At 45.1% G+C, this 18,425-nt stretch overlaps 1 protein-coding gene across 3 annotated transcripts; it reads right to left on the bottom strand.

The window, feature by feature from the left end:
- Positions 1–2,532: 2,532 nt before the first annotated feature.
- LOC148323989 (kinesin heavy chain-like) lies at positions 2,533–18,425 on the bottom strand. 3 transcript variants are annotated; one of them, XM_088315041.1, is made up of 25 exons: positions 18,043–18,425; positions 14,723–14,810; positions 13,441–13,514; positions 13,264–13,368; positions 11,923–11,971; positions 11,267–11,322; positions 11,117–11,204; positions 10,920–11,044; positions 10,747–10,851; positions 9,987–10,135; positions 9,762–9,910; positions 8,588–8,754; positions 8,453–8,521; positions 8,173–8,379; positions 7,957–8,103; positions 7,612–7,800; positions 7,348–7,465; positions 6,690–6,766; positions 6,184–6,293; positions 5,994–6,095; positions 5,869–5,929; positions 5,731–5,799; positions 5,489–5,593; positions 4,794–5,010; positions 2,533–4,705 (listed from the first exon to the last, which is right to left on the bottom strand). In XM_088315041.1, exons 1-25 carry the CDS (start codon positions 18,181–18,183, stop codon positions 4,575–4,577), a joined length of 2,898 nt encoding a protein of 965 aa, XP_088171167.1. In that variant the 5' UTR covers positions 18,184–18,425; the 3' UTR covers positions 2,533–4,574. The 3 variants fall into 3 exon arrangements, with proteins under 3 accessions (XP_088171167.1, XP_088171166.1, XP_088171168.1); XM_088315040.1 differs by lacking the exon at positions 18,043–18,425 and adding an exon at positions 15,122–15,329; XM_088315042.1 differs by lacking the exons at positions 11,923–11,971; positions 13,441–13,514; positions 14,723–14,810; positions 18,043–18,425 and having other exon boundaries at positions 13,264–13,344.

The raw sequence follows: 18,425 nt of genomic DNA, 5'->3' as shown, positions 1-18,425 counted from the left end.
CTAACCCTAACCCTAACCCTAACCCTAACCCTAACCCTAACCCTAACCCTAACCCTAACCCTAACCCTAACCCTAACCCTAACCCTAACCCTAACCCTAACCCTAACCCTAACCCTAACCCCTAACCCCTAACCCCTAACCCCAACCCCAACCCTAACCCTAACCCTAACCCCTAACCCCTAACCCTAACCCTAACCCTAACCCTAAAAAAATATGAAAAGTTAAGAAACATTTGCAGGGTTTCAATAAGGAGTTAGTAGTAAGCTCATTAAGATGAAAATACATATTAAAAACAATATAAAACATCAGATAAAAGTAAAAACATATATAAGGTTTAGCATATTTACAAGTTAAAAAACAAATTATATGAGGGGTTATAACTAGCTAAAGGGAAAGTTCAGGGTATTAAGGGGTTAATAGTGGAGTGGGCAGGGCTTAAAAACAAGGCGGGACGAGGAGGAGAGAACGAGTATAAAAGGGAGGGGAGCAGACGCTGCTGCTCAGTTGCAATTGGGAGCAGCAGGAGACAACAGCTCATTGGAGAGATTTTGAATAAAAACATTTTTTTGGGTGTGCCAGACCTGAGGAAGGCTCGGAGGAGCCGAAACGTTGTCAGGGCACACGGAAATTATATAAGTTTGTTTAAATAATTTCGGGGGGGTTTTTGTGTTTTTTGTTTGTTTTGTGTTGTTTTATTGAGTTCATTTCAGTACTTTTTAATAGATAGTTGATTATGTATATAGCAAAAGTGAATCCTATCTACTAAATAAAAATTACTCATATAACACATAACTGGTACTGGTGTGTTTATTATACATATATAATAAAGGCAACTCCTGTTTATTTAGATTTTTGTTATACTCTGATTATAAAGTATAACAGATTATATAGAAACAAAAAAATAATAAATTGGAAATACACTTATAAAAATAAGATATGGATGGTGAGTGGACAGTGGTCCGCCATGGACGGCGACGCCAACCTACACGTCAGGAGCAGGGACCAGGTGCTGGGTGGGGTTGCGGTGGGAAGGACCGTGCACTCACCTTTCTCTCCAAGAAACGGGCGCAATTCCCCTATCCTGTGAGGGGAGGGCCTCAGTCCTTCTCGCCTAACCCTAACCCTAATTTCCCCTAACCCTAATTTCCCCTAACCCCAACCCCAACCCCTAATTTCACTCGTTCTGCAGTGAGGTTGAAAACTGATTAAAAACAGCAGTACATGTGTGATAAAACAATCAAGTATGAGATACATGGGACTGCTATACAGCATGATGCATTTAAAAAGATCAGGGTTATTATTTTTTACAGGGTTCAACCAGCCAGCCTTGTGACGCATTTTCAAACGAGGCCGATCACACGATCAAACAGCCCACATGACACAGTTCAACTAGGCCAATCGTAGGGCTCGAACAGCCCACCCAGTGATGCATTTCAAATTAGACCAATCACAGCGGATACAAGGCTCCCGCCTTTTCCTAGTGCTCAGCCGCCATTTGCTCAGTGTTAATAACTAGCTCAGAAGCTACTTAGGGGGCGCCCGCCAATACTCGCGTTCAGCGCGCCATTAATTTCAAGCTTAGCCGTTAGCTCAGTAGCTAAAAGGCCCCGCAATTAACACACGCTCAACGCACCATTAAAATTGGTTTTAGCAGTTAGCCCAGCCACCACGAAGCCACAATGCAGAGAAAACAACCGTGGACTACATCACAAGAGACAACTATATTGCACGGGAGGAAAACAAAAAATAAATTAAAAAGCGCGCCATTAAACCCCAATTTAGCAGTTAGCTCGGGGACTTCTAGGCACCAGCAATTCATTCGCGCTCAGCGCGCCATTAAATTCGGTCTTAGCAGTTAGCTCGGTGACTCCTTGGCCCCACCAATTTGCTCGCGCTCAGCGCGCCATTAAATCCGGTTTTACCTCAGCCACCACGAAGCCACAAAGCACAGAAAACCAACCGTGGATGACAACGCTAGTAGCAACAATATTACACAGAGGTAAAAAAAAAAAAGAAACTACACCCTAGCTCAAGCATCAGCCGTCAAAACGAGCATTAAAGTGTAACCCAGCAGCAACGCACATCATATTAACAGCATAAAACAATTCCACTGCAATACAAATAGGCGCCCCATTTAATTAAAAACATCAGCGAGTAGAGGTGCTTACCTTTCGAAGGTCCGGAGGAAAATGGACGAAAATGAGCGGCTCGCAGAAGGCTACGCCTTAACTATGGGACGAGCCGTGGGACATATTTCATGCACGCGATTCTGCTGCATCTTGGATGAAAACGAAACTATTATCACCCTTTCTCCACGTTTAAAGACCTAACAGGAACGAGTAACATTGCAATGAGGAATTTGTAAACTTTAGAGTTAATGCTAATTAAGTTGCTTCAAAAAATAACATATGCATAGGGTTAGGTGTAAAAAATCCGACATGCAGCGGTGGGGGGAGGGGCGCACATGAGAGAAAAAGAAGTGAGACAAACAAGTTGACGTTTAAATTTTGAACATGGACACATGACTTTTTTTTCTTTTTTAAAACAACTTTATTGAATTAATTAACAAACAATAAAACAATATCACATATTCAATTCAGAAAAATTAAACCATCAATTATCAAAGACTATATGGTATAAGGGTATCTGATTGTTAGATGCATTGTAATTACCATTAAATAAAACAGGCCCAGTAATATAAAGACAATGAATGTAAAAAATAAAAGAGCTAAAACACCCAATTCAAACAATGTGGGACCTTAATTCCCTGTACTATGTCTGTGTGGAATTTCAAGTCGCTAGCTCAATGCTAATGTGGTCAGCTAAAAGGTCTATGTGACAGAAGGCAGGATTTTGCCCACCTTGCGGGTGTGCTCGGCTGTCTCGCGTGCCTTCCCCAGCAGCTAAAGACTCCATTTTCACATTTGCTAGACGTCACCACTGACACTCAGTGTGTGTGAAATTTCAAGTTGCTAGCTCGATGCTAACCCTCCCAAACTCCTCTACAAACCATCCACCGTCGACATGAACACAGGAAAAAAAGGCCTCGGGAGAAGCCTTTTGCAAAAGTGTGGCTTCACAACGGCCTAGCACGAGAACACGACGTCACAGCCGCGTGGCACGCACATCCTTGCGTAGCCGGCCTTTCGAGGAGAGGTCGCTCTCACGTGGCTGCGTGGCACGTGTCTGGCGCAAGGGGCCAGTCAACACTCAGACCATCTTTTTCCAGCCAAAACCTGATTTTTGTGATCCAACTGGCTCATCTCAGCCAGGAAGAGAGCCACAGAGCCCAATTCAAACTATGTGGGATGTCATTCCCTGTACTATGTGTGTGTGGAATTTCAAGTCGCTAGCTCAATGCTAATGTGGTCAGCTAACAGGTCAATGTGACAGAAGGCAGGATTTTGCCCACCTTGCGGGTGTGTTCAGCTGTCTCACGTGCCCTCCCCAGCAGCTACAGACTCAATTTTCACATATTTTAGATGGCACCACTAACACTCAAGAGTGTGTAGAATTTCAAGTGGTTAGCTCAATGGCAACCCTAACCCAAACTCCTCTAAACTCATTGACACAAACGCACAGTAGAAAAACTGAGTTTTGCTGCAGCCCCCCGTCTCTCAGCGCACCGTGTAGCGTCACCTGAGATGTGTCAAACGACGTCAACCCTCTGCGGAGCTAGGCCCGTCAAATGTTGATCAGTGCTGTCCCCTAGTCTGAAGGAAAAAAAGAGACGTAGCTCCGCAACGGTAGGGAGTTGGGCGGAGATGAAGGTATCTCCGGAACCGTCTGGACGAGGACTATCAGCTGGTTTCAAGGCCGGGCATCGCTAAAAATAAATAAATAAATAAAAAATAAAACATTGTCGCAGACCTGTGGCTTCCGCATATGTTGTAGAGCGCCTCGTGAGTCCTCCAGCAACGTCACCCGCATCTGGCTGCAACCCTCCCTGGCGGAGATATAAAATTTGAGGAAATAGCAACCCCTCGGTGCAAAACCCTCACCCATGCCCCAGGTAAGTAGCCTGAGGGGGCTGAAATTGGAAAATGTTATATTTGACTCAATAGCGCCCCCTGCCTGCAGTACCCAAACCAGGCTGACCTTGGCCCCTCACACTGTCCATTAACCAGCTTCATCTAAACAAGTGACAAAAATACAGCTCATGTGCACCACACAAATGCGTCCCAGTCAGCACATAAATTACTTGGTCAAGTCGGATAAATCAAACAAAGAAAGTTCACAGCATTCACAAGATCCACCGGGAACACTAAATGGCTTCTTCGATTTTCTTCCTCACGCAAATGCTGACACAAGATCGTGATTTAAAAATCAATGCAGAAAAAATTAATTGATTGCACAGTCCACGCGTGACTGACTAAATGGAGCAGCTTAATTTCTTTCCTGCTGCAATATTTCACATTACTAGCAATAATGAAAACGTGGAATTTCCTTTGAATGAAAACAATCCAGCTGTCATGAGTCAGTTGATCCTGATAAAATGATTGTGTTCAACTGTGGACCATGTGTGACTCTGGGTCTTCGCCAGTACCAGGACCAGAGACCTGGTCTGTCCGTATTCAGGCCATGTCTTGTTGCTGGGGCTTCGCTGACTTTGTGTGGAGCACCTGAAGACGCGGACCAATATTGGCCCCGCCGCCTCGAATAGAAAGTGACTGCGGGTGTTGATGTCCAGCTCTGATGGGTTTGGCTGGGGGTTCGACAAAAAGTTTGGCTATAAGGCAGCGGCAAAGCAGAGAGACCAGAAGCACTTAGTCAGGAGTGTTGTGAAAACTTGCCTATTTGAGAAGAGTGCACCCTCCTGGCCGTATTCTTGAAGCGGACCACCTCTTTGATACGCTCCACTTCCTGTTGGTAACGCTTCCGGTCTCTTGCTGCCGCCTCCTTGGCGCCCTTTAAAGCACCCTCCAGAGATTTCACCCGCTCAGCTGTCGCCCGAAAACGTTTTTCCAGCTTGGGCAGCTCGCAACGAAGATCGGCATTGTCTCCCACCAGCTATGACAGGTCACAATTGTCCATTTATATATATTAAAACATACACATACATTCCAAAAAGAAAACAAAAAAAAACACCTTAAATCAGTGGTGTGCATTTCGTCAGATTGATGGACTGGTCCGTTCGTGACTGACAAATGACCATTTTGGTGATATTTTTTTGGGGCCGTGGGGGGACGGAATGACAGAGCGACAGATTTCTGACAGGGCGCTTGCAATGAAATATCCTGAAACGCCTATCAAGGCATAGCGTGGTCTACCAGATACACACACAAAACTAAACTTGCCTTGTCATGAAAATGAACATAAGCCCAAATTGTCAGATACAGTGAGGCCTTGTCAACTCCCTCCCTCTGAACGGGTTGTAAGGTGTAACCAGTAAATTAGACTTGCCCCGGCACGAAAATGAAGATGCGGCCATTTTTACAGCGAGCACACGGATGCCTGCATATTAAAATAGGATCCGAAAGTGTTTCACCTGTTTATGGACTTTGCTCAGTTGCTCCAAAGTATTTTCCAGAAAGATGATCCTTTGCCTCTGAGCGAGACTGCCTCCACCCTCTTCGCCATCGACGTCGGGACACTGTCCCAAAGCACGCGCAGCAGCAACAGCATGACACAATCACACTCAGGAAAAAAAGTTGGCCAACACAAAACCAAAGCAAGACCAGCCTAACGACACGCGTGTGGTTGCGAAGAACAGGCATGGATGTGACTCACGCTGAAGCGATTGCTGATGTCCTGGATGAAGAATTTTCTTAGGTTGGTCAGCGTCTCTAATTCTTTCAACTGTCAACATGATGTGGAAAGTCAGAAAAGATATGATAATTTTGAAGAGAGTACAGCTCGTCTACATACCACAGTCTCTTCTAGACCCTGCAGATCTTCCTTGGCTTGTCGTCGCTTTTCCTCCAGGGACCTGAATGCCATAGAAGGTTACCCGAAGACGAGCCAACGGAAATGGCAAAATTCCAAAAACCTACAAGAGTTTTTGAAGTTTCTGCTCTTTGCCGCGCTCTTCACGTGTCACCCTGTCCACCTCCGCTTGAAGCTTTTGCTTGTCCAACTGAAGCGCATCGTTTAAGCTAAAAGAAAAGGTTTACAAGTCACTCTTTGAGATCTTCTGGGCACGGGGCATTTTTGACACCGTGACGTATGTGGCCGAGTCCGTACTCTCGGAGTTGGTCGTTGATTCTTCGCCTTTGCTTGATCTCGTCTCGGAGGCGGGTCAACTGTTTTTGGTGGACATCTCGATGGTTCTCCATCTGCTCCTCCAGCGTTCTCTGCAAACAACACGTGACTTTCGACTTTCAAACACGTGCAGCAAAAGTGTGACAACATTTCAGTGTGTGTTGCTGCTTCACAACCCCTCACAGCTACGGATTACTACTATGCCTTTTGGTATTGTATTATGTTTTGACTCAGTGATACATCAAGTCGAACTCGATTGGTTAATTGAAAATAAATATCGTCCTTTAAGAGTAAAATGCACTCTACAAAATTTACTGTGCGGAACATAGGCGCAGAGCTTAGACTTAGTGATAAAAGTATCGTCACTGGACTTCCAGGAAATGTATAGGCTACAACATCTACATATTGTTTAAAATATAAAACAAGAACAAGGCGGTTCTGACATACAGGTACGTAGTCACGTGGCCAAGACAATGTTGACGCGTTACCTTCATGTCCACAGCGTCCTTCAGTTGAGTCATGTGTTCTTTCTCTTTGTCCATCACGCTCATCTGCTGTAACTGATCTGCAAAGCAACACAACACAACATAGCAGTGGACCACGTAACATGAAGATATACCAGACCCGGTCATGAGCGAGCCATTAGATCCGCTCTTTGTGTTTATTCCTCAGGACAACTATGGTAATATGGACTATATTATTTATCGATATATATATATTTTTTTAATACAGCTTCTATATTTCAAAACGGGGCCATATTGTCTTTTTGAGAAGTGGTCCGACAGGGTTAGGGTTAAATCACTACCCTAGACTCATTATATTATGCGGTAGATGTTGGTGATGATTTCATCCTCAGAAACAGAGATTAGTGAATTAAATTCCCGCTAACAACCAGACAACGGGAGGAGAATGACTTTCGCATTGTTTTTGGACCTAATGGGAGACCGGTGGAAGTCATTAGTGTTGAGTATTGCCAAAGACGCAGAGCTCATTTGCAAAAGCAGTCAGTCGTCCAGATTGCAAACTTTGGTCTTTCAAGCAGCAAACATTTTGTTGCTTCATCATCAAAACTCCAATTGGGAAGAGCGTGAGAAAGAGAGAGAGATGGAGGGCGACAAAAACAGAAGAGATGTGATGAGGGCTGACCTTGAGCATGAAGTTTAGTGACTTCCTCAATGAGACCGTCTTGACTTTCCTCCAGCTGCTGTTTGGTTTGCTCCATCTTGTGAAGGTCGTCCATCAGAGACGCCATCTTCAGATCCAGCTAAAAATGACACAGACAAGCCGCAAACTAATGGCCAGTGGGGCCACAGAGAAAAACTATAAAAAAGCACGGATGGCCGAAACCTGTGCAATTTAGAATTCCTGCAAAAATCGTTGCATAGGAAGTGTAAAATGAGATCCATTTACCTGTGAGATGGTGAGATGACGAGCACTCAGCTCCTTGTCGTTGGCTTCTATCTTGTTGATGGACTCTGCCAGAGTGACCTCCATCTGCTTACTGCGGCGAACCAGCGACTTCACCTCCGACTTGGTCTTTGTGATATAAAGACGAGCTGTGGTGAACTCCTCCTCCAACATTCCACTCGTCTCAGTCATCTTAAGGAACACAGCAAAAAGCATGATCTCCACTCATGATCGTACAAAACTCCTTTCTCGCTAATGTCCTGGTAGGTAGTCCCAAAACAAAGTTGACAATGTTTACGACGGGTTGAAGAAAGGACAATGGTGTTGCATGCAAAGTTGATGTCTTACGGCTTTTAGCTCGGCGGTGCCGAGTGCAGCCCCAATGTCGCTGAGATCTCTCAGCAGAAGACTGAGCATTTCTGCCGATCTCTTCTTGTGATGGCCGCTGAGATCCTGCAGTGACACAAGTTCCCTGCGGATTTCCTCCAGACTGACCTGAAGCACAAATCATTCAGGCACACAGGCTCAACTGAAGCACGTGAGGTGTTCTTCAGTATGACTTACAGTTTTGTGGGCAAGCTCCTCATTGAGTTGCTGGTTGCAGCAAGTCTTGCTCTCCACCTCTTGGCACTTGTGGTCATAGTTCACTGCAAGTTCCTCCAAGGCCTGAAGTACCTCCTTCACTTCCTCTTTGGCCGAGTGGATGTCAGTCTGCAGACGTGACATTTCCTCCTGCACACGCTCGTAGTCCCGATGCTTTGACACCAACATCTAGGGAAAGAAGATGCGCTGGATGGGTACACGATGAAGGTTAAGAACACCGGGACAACGCCACAAGACTCACGTCACCCTGATCCAAGAGCTGCTGCTTCAGAGTCTCGAGTGTCTGACTCTGATGGTTGAGTTCTTCATCCTAATCCATAAATTGATCAAGGTTGCAGTGGCTGTCCTCCACAAGTAAACTGCAAAGAAAACTGACCTTTTCATCCAGCTGATGGTACAGATCCGTGATCAGTGTCTCATACTGCATCTTCTCCTCATCTGACAGAGGAAGCAAGGGAAGTGCCGAGCTGTCATTCACTTCATCACTGCTGCTCTTCTTGCCTTTGCTGCTGCTTTGCTGCTCCGCCACAGGTACCGACTCACCTGTAGATGGAACACTGATTGTGTTGAAAATGCTGATAAAGCTTTGCTGGTCTTGGATCTCAACAACAACAAGATGGCTGACATGAGGAAGGTGCCCCTCCTCACTCAGCCACGCCAACAAAACAACTTCCAGGGATAATTGTGGGCTGGAACGGGAAGCATCCTGGTTTTGAATGTCCAAGTGATGCCCATTTGGATGTGGAGGGGGCAGCAGAAAAGACGGGTTGTGGCACTGGCATGTGGCTCAAGAAGGGAACGCGGGCAAACCGAGCACGCCAACTGATCACAATACATAAGGGGGGAAGGGGCTGACTGGATGGAAACACTGGGGACACCCCCTCCTGGACGGGAGGGGAGCTGCCGGTCCAACCCGACTGACCCAAAAATAATGACAATGCAGGTAGAGTGGCCTGTCAAATGGTATTTTTATTATAAATTTATCTTTTGGTCCGAGCAGTGTAGCTTCACCCCCCCGAGGCTGGGACGGTGTTTCTTTTTGTTTGTTTGACGACAATGTGGCATCCATCTTGTTTTGAGACCTGGTGAGCTGGCAGGGCTCTAACCTTATTGACTCACTTATTTATTCATGGTATATAGTTATTTCCTTTTTTTTTTTTGGTTGGCCTCACGTTTGCATCCAGCCTATGTGGTTTGTAGTTACATTTTTTGCCTCTGCCGGCTTTAGCACCGCCTCTCCCGGTTTTCGGCAGGCCAGCCGTGCCTTAGCGGATATGCATGACACTGCTGGTGTAAGCTTGGATGACATGCCTGGTGTGGCACCAGCCATTGCATCCCTCATCCCTTATTGTGTACCCGGAGGGGCCCTGCAACCCAACCCTGAAGCAGTCCAGACTAGGCCACAGCCAACTTTAGCCTAGTAATCAAACATGACTTCAACATAGATTGTTTTGTATGTAATCTTGTCATGTTGAATCTTAGGAGTGCAGTGGTTGGTCATCCAGTAAGGGGTCTTTGAGTCTTGAATCTGGAACAAAAGTTTTGCTCACCTTTTCTCCAGCGTGTCAACTCGCGCTCCAATTTCTGGATTGTGATGTTCAGACTGTGAGTCTTGTCTTTCTCCTTTTCGAACTTCTTCTTCCATTCTTCAGCTGTTAGTTCTAGGTTGACAGACACTGTGTTCTTGATGGTCTTTGCCCTGAGGTACACCAAGCCAGGATGCTTTCAAGTCCAGTTTGACCAACAGCAGTGCTGAATGATGTAACGGTGCGAACCTCTGTCCAAACATGAGGGTGGACTTAGTTTCGGCCTCATTGTAAACAGATGGTGAGCAACAGATGATGATGGTGGTTCTGCAGTTTCCTCCCAGAGAGTCTTGCAGGATTCGGGTCATTTTACTGTCCCGGTAAGGAACGTGACTTTTCTAAAAACACAAAAACATCACTTCCAATTATATGAAAAAAGACAAGTCCAATCATAGCGCTCTGTTGCCCGTGCAGCTTGGGTTTGATAGGTCATTGTTTCATTCACGCATTTCAAACATACAAGCAAAAAGTAAAATGTGCAAAACCTGCAGTGCAAAGAGTGAAGCGGAGGACCATTGAAGCAAAGCTGCCACCACAGAAATGTTTGGACTGCACTGACACTGACACTGACACTGACTGGGGTGTCTTTGAAATTTCAGATGGCAGCGTGGACAAACATCCTACATGAGTTTTTGTGAAGACAGAAAAATGAAATGCAGTCATTGGACAGCAACAGGCCGTGCTCCACTTGTAAAAACTCAAGACTACTCAGAAAGGTTAAGGAGGGTTTTGGAAGCGGGGACAGAGCACGGTACAAAACGAACCTCAAACCATCCCACCTAGGAAGTGAATAGACTGGGGGGCACTCCTGCTTTACAATTTACAGGAAACGGTTTGACATTTGGATCTTCTGTTTATGTGACCGATCACTCCACAGGGATGCATCAAGCATTGTGCTTGTTGACAGATTTTGGCAATATGGTGGCTTGGATAAGCGGAAGTGACTGACCGTTCCCTCACTAAGCGCAGCGATGACGTTCCCGAGAGCAGACAGAGACTTGTTGATGTTCTTCGCTTCATCCAAAACGGCACCCTCTGCTCCAGTTTTGCTGACCTGCGTGACAACAGCATCAGCTGTGGCGGACGGAGACCAGAGCCCGAGACCTAAGACCTCAGGCCAACCTTCTCGCTGCCTGCCAAGTCCACCAGGTAAAGTTTCCCCGACAGCTTGGTCTCCGTCTCCACGTTCTCCTGCTTGATGTTGATCAGGAAAATGCTGTGACTGCGAGAGCTGTGCTCGTTCATGTCTGCGTGACAGAACACGAGAAGGAGAACGTTTGACTCCAGAAGCAACAAATGACAGACTGAGTATCTTTTACTTGTGACGGCCACATGTCGATTGGCTTTTCCCTCATCAATGACGTCCATGACCTCCTCCGGACTGGAAACGAAACGCTCGGTGCATCCCTGATGGCGCACAAACCAAAGCAACAATTGCAAGACGACGACGACGACGACGATGGCGTTACCTTAACAAATGGAACCCGGTTTTTGTCCTCGTGAACAGCCAGGTTGGTCTTGGACACTGAAATATGATGCAACATGAATAAACGACGGTAAGAAAAGTCACCCAAACCCAAAGTGGCGTAACTACACACACAAGACAGATTTTTTTTCGTAATGATCTAGACGTAGGCTCACCAATCTTTTGGAAACCGAGAGCCACTTTCTGCCCACTGATTATTGTGAAGGGTTACCAGTGTGAAATCACACTTGTGCTCAAATGACGTTTCTTTAGATGTAATTATTACTCATTAATTGATGGAATTCACGATTCCCCGCAATCATTGGGAAATATCAAGTCAGTGTTTTTATTTTCTTAAGATCATTCCTAGAAATTGACAATGACCCTTCACTGGTGAGCTATTTTTAGAACAGGCCCGAGGGCAGCTCGTGTGGCTCTTGTGGTCTCTGTGGTGCCTGCGGCCACCACATTGGTGACCCCAGATCAGTTTCATGCAAAAATGTTCCATGGACCGAAGGTTCGGCATATATTTCAAGGACATTTCGTATTCCGTGCAAATGGAAAGACAAAACACTTTTCACAACAGATTTTCATGTCAACTTTGTATTTACTGCAAATATGTTATCAGACATCGAATGTGTCAAAGTTTAGTTTGCTTACCATCCAGCAGGTCTCTGATTTTATCCAAATAGATTTCAAAATAAGAGACCTGCAGACACAACCATGGACTTTAACATACAATACACTCAGGCTGAATAATTAAATATTGGTTCCAAAAATATTCAAATAAAAAATTTTTCCTCAAGTTATTCAAGTGAAGTCAGTATAAAACAAAGTCATGAATTATTCGCGCATTTAATTGTGGGTGGTTCCTGACCGTTTTGTATTGATTTTTTTATTGTACAGGTTACTTTCCAAGCGACTTTTGTATCCATTTACTGCTTGAAAACTATTTTTTCCCCGTGCTGGGCTTCGAAAGGCTTGCAGGAGAGCGGTGGGGGAGCGATGAACCAAGAAATGTGCCGGGATGCGCTAATCAGAAAAATTGCGAACCACTGTGCCATTGTTGAAGATCCACCTCATTTGCATATTTCCCCAAAACAGGGGATTCGTTTGACCCCACTCAGCCAAGGCGTCAAGGATTCAGGTTTCAAACATTCAAAAGTATCTCAATATTGATCCCAATTTCAAGTGGTTTGTACGATCGCGCAGCTTTCTGAACACCTGGACAATGTATAATAATCATGCCAATCATGTGGAATTCAATCGAAATTACAGAGGAAAATACAAAACATGCTTTGAAAAAGTCAAATATAAGTCAATCGATGTGGTTCAACTAATTTAGACCGTAAGGAATAAATACAGCAAAGAGGCATTTGTAGTTGGGGGTTAGGTTTAAAACGCATTTGGGGGGGGGGGTATCTGTGGATGCAACCCCTCCCCTGGTGGATGTCCGGCCAGACCCGTTACCCCAGCATATACCTTTAATCTTTTCAGACTGAGATTTATCAACTGTTAATTTGTGAAAACATTTTCAAATGTGCCGCATGCACATGTTGGAAGGCAGCTCATTGTACAGCCGGGTTTATGATGTCTCAGAGAAGACAAAAGCGCATTGCACTTGAAAAAAAAACAAAAAAACAAAAAAAACAGAAAAGCGAATTGGTCCATTCCATTGCAGAGTGAGCGCACTTTCGAAAAACAGACCGCTGTCCCCATTTGCTCTCCTCGACCTTGGGCGCGGCGACTGACTCTTGCAGCTGAACTGTGAATTTCACCAGCTGAGTCCAGAAATTCAGCGATAGAGCGGATAGGCATCGTTCCCCGACGTTCACGAGCAGAGCTCGGGAGGAACTCAGACCGACTCCATCAATAGAGCAAAACAAACAAATAAAGCACCAAGCGCCGCAAGCGGGAGGCACCGCTTACGCCACTGTGATGTGACTTTGGCGGTTCGGACGTTATTTGAAAAGACAATTGTGACGGTGGTGCGATAGTCACCTTGATGTGGAATTCCAAGTTCTCGTCCATGGAGTAGATGTGGTCAAAGATGTCGCTGGCAATGCGAGGAATGATTCCCATCAGCCGAGAGTCGTGAAGCTGCCCCTGAAACGCAGGCGCGTTTTGAGACATGCCGGCTCACTCGCAGTTAGCTGCGGCGGCGTGCGTGCGGCTCACCTCCATCGTGTGAGTCTTTCCTGACGACGTCTGGCCGTAGGCGAAGATGGTTCCATTGTAGCCTCCCAACACATCTGAAACGCAGAATCGGTCAGTAGACTTGAGCGAGTCTTGGTCATTCATCCAGCATGTCCGTTTGTTCAACTTTCATCATGATGATATTTGGCTATGCGTCTTTTGTGCATCCCGACTCATGTGCACTGCTTCCACCGACAACGTGGCTACAAGCAGAGATGAACAAGTTTACTAAAGCACCGCCATCCGACCATGTTTTCTGACCACTCCAGCAATTCTTTTTCAACAGCCTCCAAAAATAAAAAAATTTAAAAAAAGAGGCAATAGAAGAAATTTGTGAAGCCTTCTCAACAAGACAAGAAAAGGAGCCGGGTGGAAGGCAGCATTCTGCCCATTTGAAATCTTGCAAAAGCAGTCCTGCGTCCACACGTTGGAGGCTTTTGAGCCCAGGCATGCGTTTCCAAGCTGCAAATGTTTTTCTGAAGTCACCTGTGCAACCGGACACGAGGAAAGCATGTGAGAGAGATGGCGCCGTTACTCGCGGACCACAGACACGTGCAGCCCGTTGACACTTCATTTTAGGATGCTCAATTGTTGAACATCTGAAAAATGCAAGATGGGGACATTTTCGCAAGAAGGCGGCCTTATTTTCACCAGATCTTTGAAGTCGTCCTTCATGACAGCATGTCGCAGTTGACCTATTTCAGGTTGATTTGCATGGCTCCATTTTTTGATTGTCCCGTTCAAGTAAACCTTGAGAGGACAGCGGGAAACAGAGGCTGGTGCGCTCACAATCTCCTCATTAAACATGCCGGCAGTCCGTATTCGGACTATCACTCATACTTCCACGTCGCTCAACAGTTTTACTGGCATACAAAATTTCTAAGACACAGTGTCTGTCGTGTGTATTGTGTGAATGGCGACACCAAGTGGATGAAAATAATAGCTGTGCCTTGCAAGCATCAACTGCAGCGGTTTTCAAACTGGGGGAGGGGCATTCTGACAGGGCAAGCGGGGCTTCCATGGGGTGTTTTCTCATGATGCGTTGTATGGGTTGGAGGTCCTTTTCAGACGTATGGAAGTGTAACTATGCGCAATTCTGATCTTATTTTGAAGGCTTTCCCGACCTGATCAGCTGTTTTTAGACACGTGTGGCAGCTCTGATGAAGATTAAAGTGACAGCTGCAACTGTCAGCAAGCTTAAGAGAACTAGGGAAAACAAAACAAAACAATTTGTGGTCTTAAAAAAGAAGAAGACTTGTCTCACCTTTAACGATGTGGCGGGCGCAAGTTTCGTACACCTGAAGCTGCTCGCAGTTCGGATCTAGAACTTGGTCGAACACATACGGCTTCCCCTGAAACACAGGAAACACGGCGCCAAAATAAGACCACAATTATTGCATCAACGCTTATTTCCATTGTTTTGACATTCATCCCATTCTCATCATCCTTTCAATTTCAAAATATTCCAAATATTAACGCCTTGCGGGGTAGGCTTTCTCCCATACTGACGAACTGATTATTGTCGGGTCCGATTATTGGACTTGTTTACAATTTTACTGTAATATAAAAAAAGTTTGTTGCATTTGAAGCGTGCCCAACCAATGTACACAAATGACATCAATTGAATGGGCAACAGTTGCATCCCCGAGTTGTGAGCGCACACCTGCACCTCAATGGGTCGCACCATCGCAATTTGATTCATCTCCTTTGAAGTCCACCCACTTTCTTTTCTTCCTTCTGTACTGCCTGTCGTGCTTGTGGTCTTTTTTTTTGTACTAAACAATATTGGCTGCCTTGTTTCCAGTCTGCTTCCAATCGATGTCGTCATGATTCTCCTTTAAAAAAACGTCGGTCTGCATGGCTCATTCCTTTTCATGTTGTTATTGCGTCGATCACGCCTGGGATTTTCTTACTCCCCCTATCAGGACAGAAGGAGAGCCGAATGGCTGTGAGGTTTTCAATGAACAAGTCAACAGCCTACAACTAGCCGCCTTTCTTTTATAAATGCAGCCATTACCTGCCCGATTAGCGGTGCTCACTGCTCAGACACACCGTCCCCTGCTAGCTCTCGACAACTGAATGGAATTTAATGAGGTTCTTCACACTGAAAGATACGTTGACCAACAGGTGAATCTTTGCTGGGCAAGTCTGCAACTCCGCATTGTGTAATGTACAAGCATCAGCAAGCGATTATTTCTCACAAAATAATGTGTAAACACAGTCAACAGGCCTCAACTGATTTTTTCTTGATATAAAACTCTGTGATAGGATGAGAAATCCTATTTATTCTGAGGACAATATTCAAGTTGCCTTGTGTCAGACATTTCTAAGAGACTGAATGATTTTGCTTCCAAAAAAAAACCAACAAAAGCATTCACTGCCTGAGATTTTAGTTTAAGTTTTAATCTGATAGGATTTTTATTTTTAATGTGATTTGAAATGTTTTGCAAAGCGCTTTGTTACAACTGCAGCTGTTGTGAAAACGCCATGTAAATTAAGATGCATTGTATTGTATTGTATTTATTTTTAGTATTTTACAGCAGTTTGTACGGTGGCAGAGAAAGGTCACAACAATTACAAAAAGCCAAAAACACAACAATATTGAAATACAGTTAAAATAACAGAAGTTGCAGAGGCAACGCAAGATGGCTGCCCTCTGGCTCCAGCCACATGGAGTCTATTGATATTCCATTCATTCAAGCAACATCAGTTCCCTTCCCTCAGTAGTAGCTGAGCACAAAGTAGAGAGTGGTTGCCACATTTGCAGGACAATGGTGAAAAAAATGGTCCGACAACTTGGCTTGCCCTTTGGTCATGGAAATTAGGGAATGCAAATTGCAGGGCTGTTCACACCGGAGTTGGAATATGAGTCCAAAATTAATCCAGTCATTTGGCTGCCCTTCAGTCTTAAAAGTTAGAAAAGCCAAATTGCTCCCCATTGGGTGTGCGAGTGTTAACAAGCTTAGATGTCCAACAGGTGCTAGCAGTTTGATGAATCCGATTGTGGAGCGAACCCAGCCAGACAACGGCAAAGCTTACTGATGTTCCACAAAAGATTTAATTCCTTTCTTGTTTCCATTGTGGACACACTTTAAGAGCTACAGCATAAAACAAACAATAATGAACATAAATGTGCGCTCTGAACAGCATGCAATATAATCCATTAAACAACTTTAGCTGATGTGTGAAAATAAAGTTACAACAAAAAACCCGCAGTACTGCAAAATCTACTAAAAGACGCGATTGTTAGAGTGACGACAATTAATTACGACACGAAACACCTGTACATGGGGGAACCACGGCAAACAAAATAACGATGGAACAAAAACAACACGTAAATACATTGTCCCCATTCCAGCCAGGTGTTTGCAGCCTTATAAAGACTCCGTTACATTAATTGAGTTTTTAGATTAGCAATATCTCGATCCTTATCCTTTTCCTTTTACCCGTTTCCTCTGGAAACGCCTCCTTAAATTACGTAAATGTATGTCTTGTGGATTGGCACTTCCTGAACGTACCGGAAAAGCACCAAAATAAAAGCAGATAGCAAAAAAAAACAAAAAAAAAAACAACTTCAAAATAAAATATAACAGGAACGGGATTTTGATAGTAGAAAACAAATACACGCCATAAGTCTTAAACAAATGAACATTAATGCGAGTTCGTTACAGATTGTTTTCTTACACAATGTTTGGATTTTGTGCGTATGGGCACTTTTTGTTTGAATCCTAAAAGTGAGTCACTGGTTAGGAAAACTATTTCCGAAAATGAACGAATGGCTCGCAAACGTTATGACACTGCAGAGCGTCGTTACTGTCCTAAATAAAACTTGTTGGAATACAAACGGCCACGGCTCGTTGAAGTTCACCACTGGTAAGTGATTTTTTTTTATTTTTGGTGATTGAAAATGTTTTCACTTGAAACAAATATAACTCGAGGACACTGACGAAAATGAAATGCCGAAAATCATGAAGCTGGTCGGTGTTGGGTTTCTGACCCGCTTCCATAAATGAACACACTCCAGTTTCCCAGTCAAAGACCATCTTCTTTATTCATCACTCCTCGCATACCTTCCAAAGTTTTCCTAATCGTTAGCGCTCTCGCCTGGTGAACTCCTCCGCTTGCCATCGATACATAACAGTCGGCTTCTCTACCAGCGAGCTAGGAAAGTTTTTGGGGGGGAGATACGCTAGTTTGGCTCAGTCGGTTCTTGGATATTTTACTAAAACGGTGAGAGTATCCAGCTCGTTGCGCGCGCACACGCATACTAAATCAATAAGAGTACGCATACGTCACAAAATGAACACACTTCCCCCTTGCTGCGCTAAGCACCCACCGCGGTGCTATTGCCATGGCAACCTAAGGTAATGGGCGTGCGAGTGTGCGCGCGCGCTCGATCGTGTCCATCTTTGTTTGCCACGGCAGGAGAACAAAAAGGCGTCCAATCGTCCATCCTAATCGATCAGTCATCAATGAAATGCTCGCCACAAGAACGTTGCGTGACGTACATATGTTGATGTTTGGGTTCGGAGGCTTCTGTTGTGTACGCGCCTGTGCGACGTGCTCGTGTTTTCTTCCACTTACCGCAACCACCACGGTGTCGTGGCCGTTAAATTTGGGGACGGTTTTATCCCCGCGGCCCCTCTCCGCGTCGTTCAGTGGCCTGAAGCGACACATCACCTTCACGTCGCATAAGGCACGCGCGCCCTCGGCCGCGCCCGACATCTTCGCGTGGAAAGCGCGGAATGCGAGCGTGCGTACGTGTTGTTTCTCAAGACAACAAGTGAGGCGAGGCGTACGTCGCCACGCATCCAGAAGCGGCCAAGCACGCAAGGAATTGTGGGACACAAAGTCCTCTCGCGGCCCGCACTTGCAACGCTCACCCGTCTAAAATCAGTCACAAGACACAATTCGAAAACTGACACAATATCATTCCCAGCCTTGGATGTTGGAAGTTGGCAAAATCT

Source organism: Idiotropiscis lumnitzeri, chromosome 14, assembly GCF_059441095.1.
Source record: "Idiotropiscis lumnitzeri isolate Australia: NSW breed Sydney's pygmy pipehorse chromosome 14, RoL_Ilum_1.0, whole genome shotgun sequence".
NCBI classification, from domain to species: Eukaryota; Metazoa; Chordata; class Actinopteri; order Syngnathiformes; family Syngnathidae; genus Idiotropiscis; species Idiotropiscis lumnitzeri.
The sequence above is the reverse complement of the archived record's forward strand: the minus strand, read 5'-3'. Positions and strand labels throughout refer to the sequence as shown.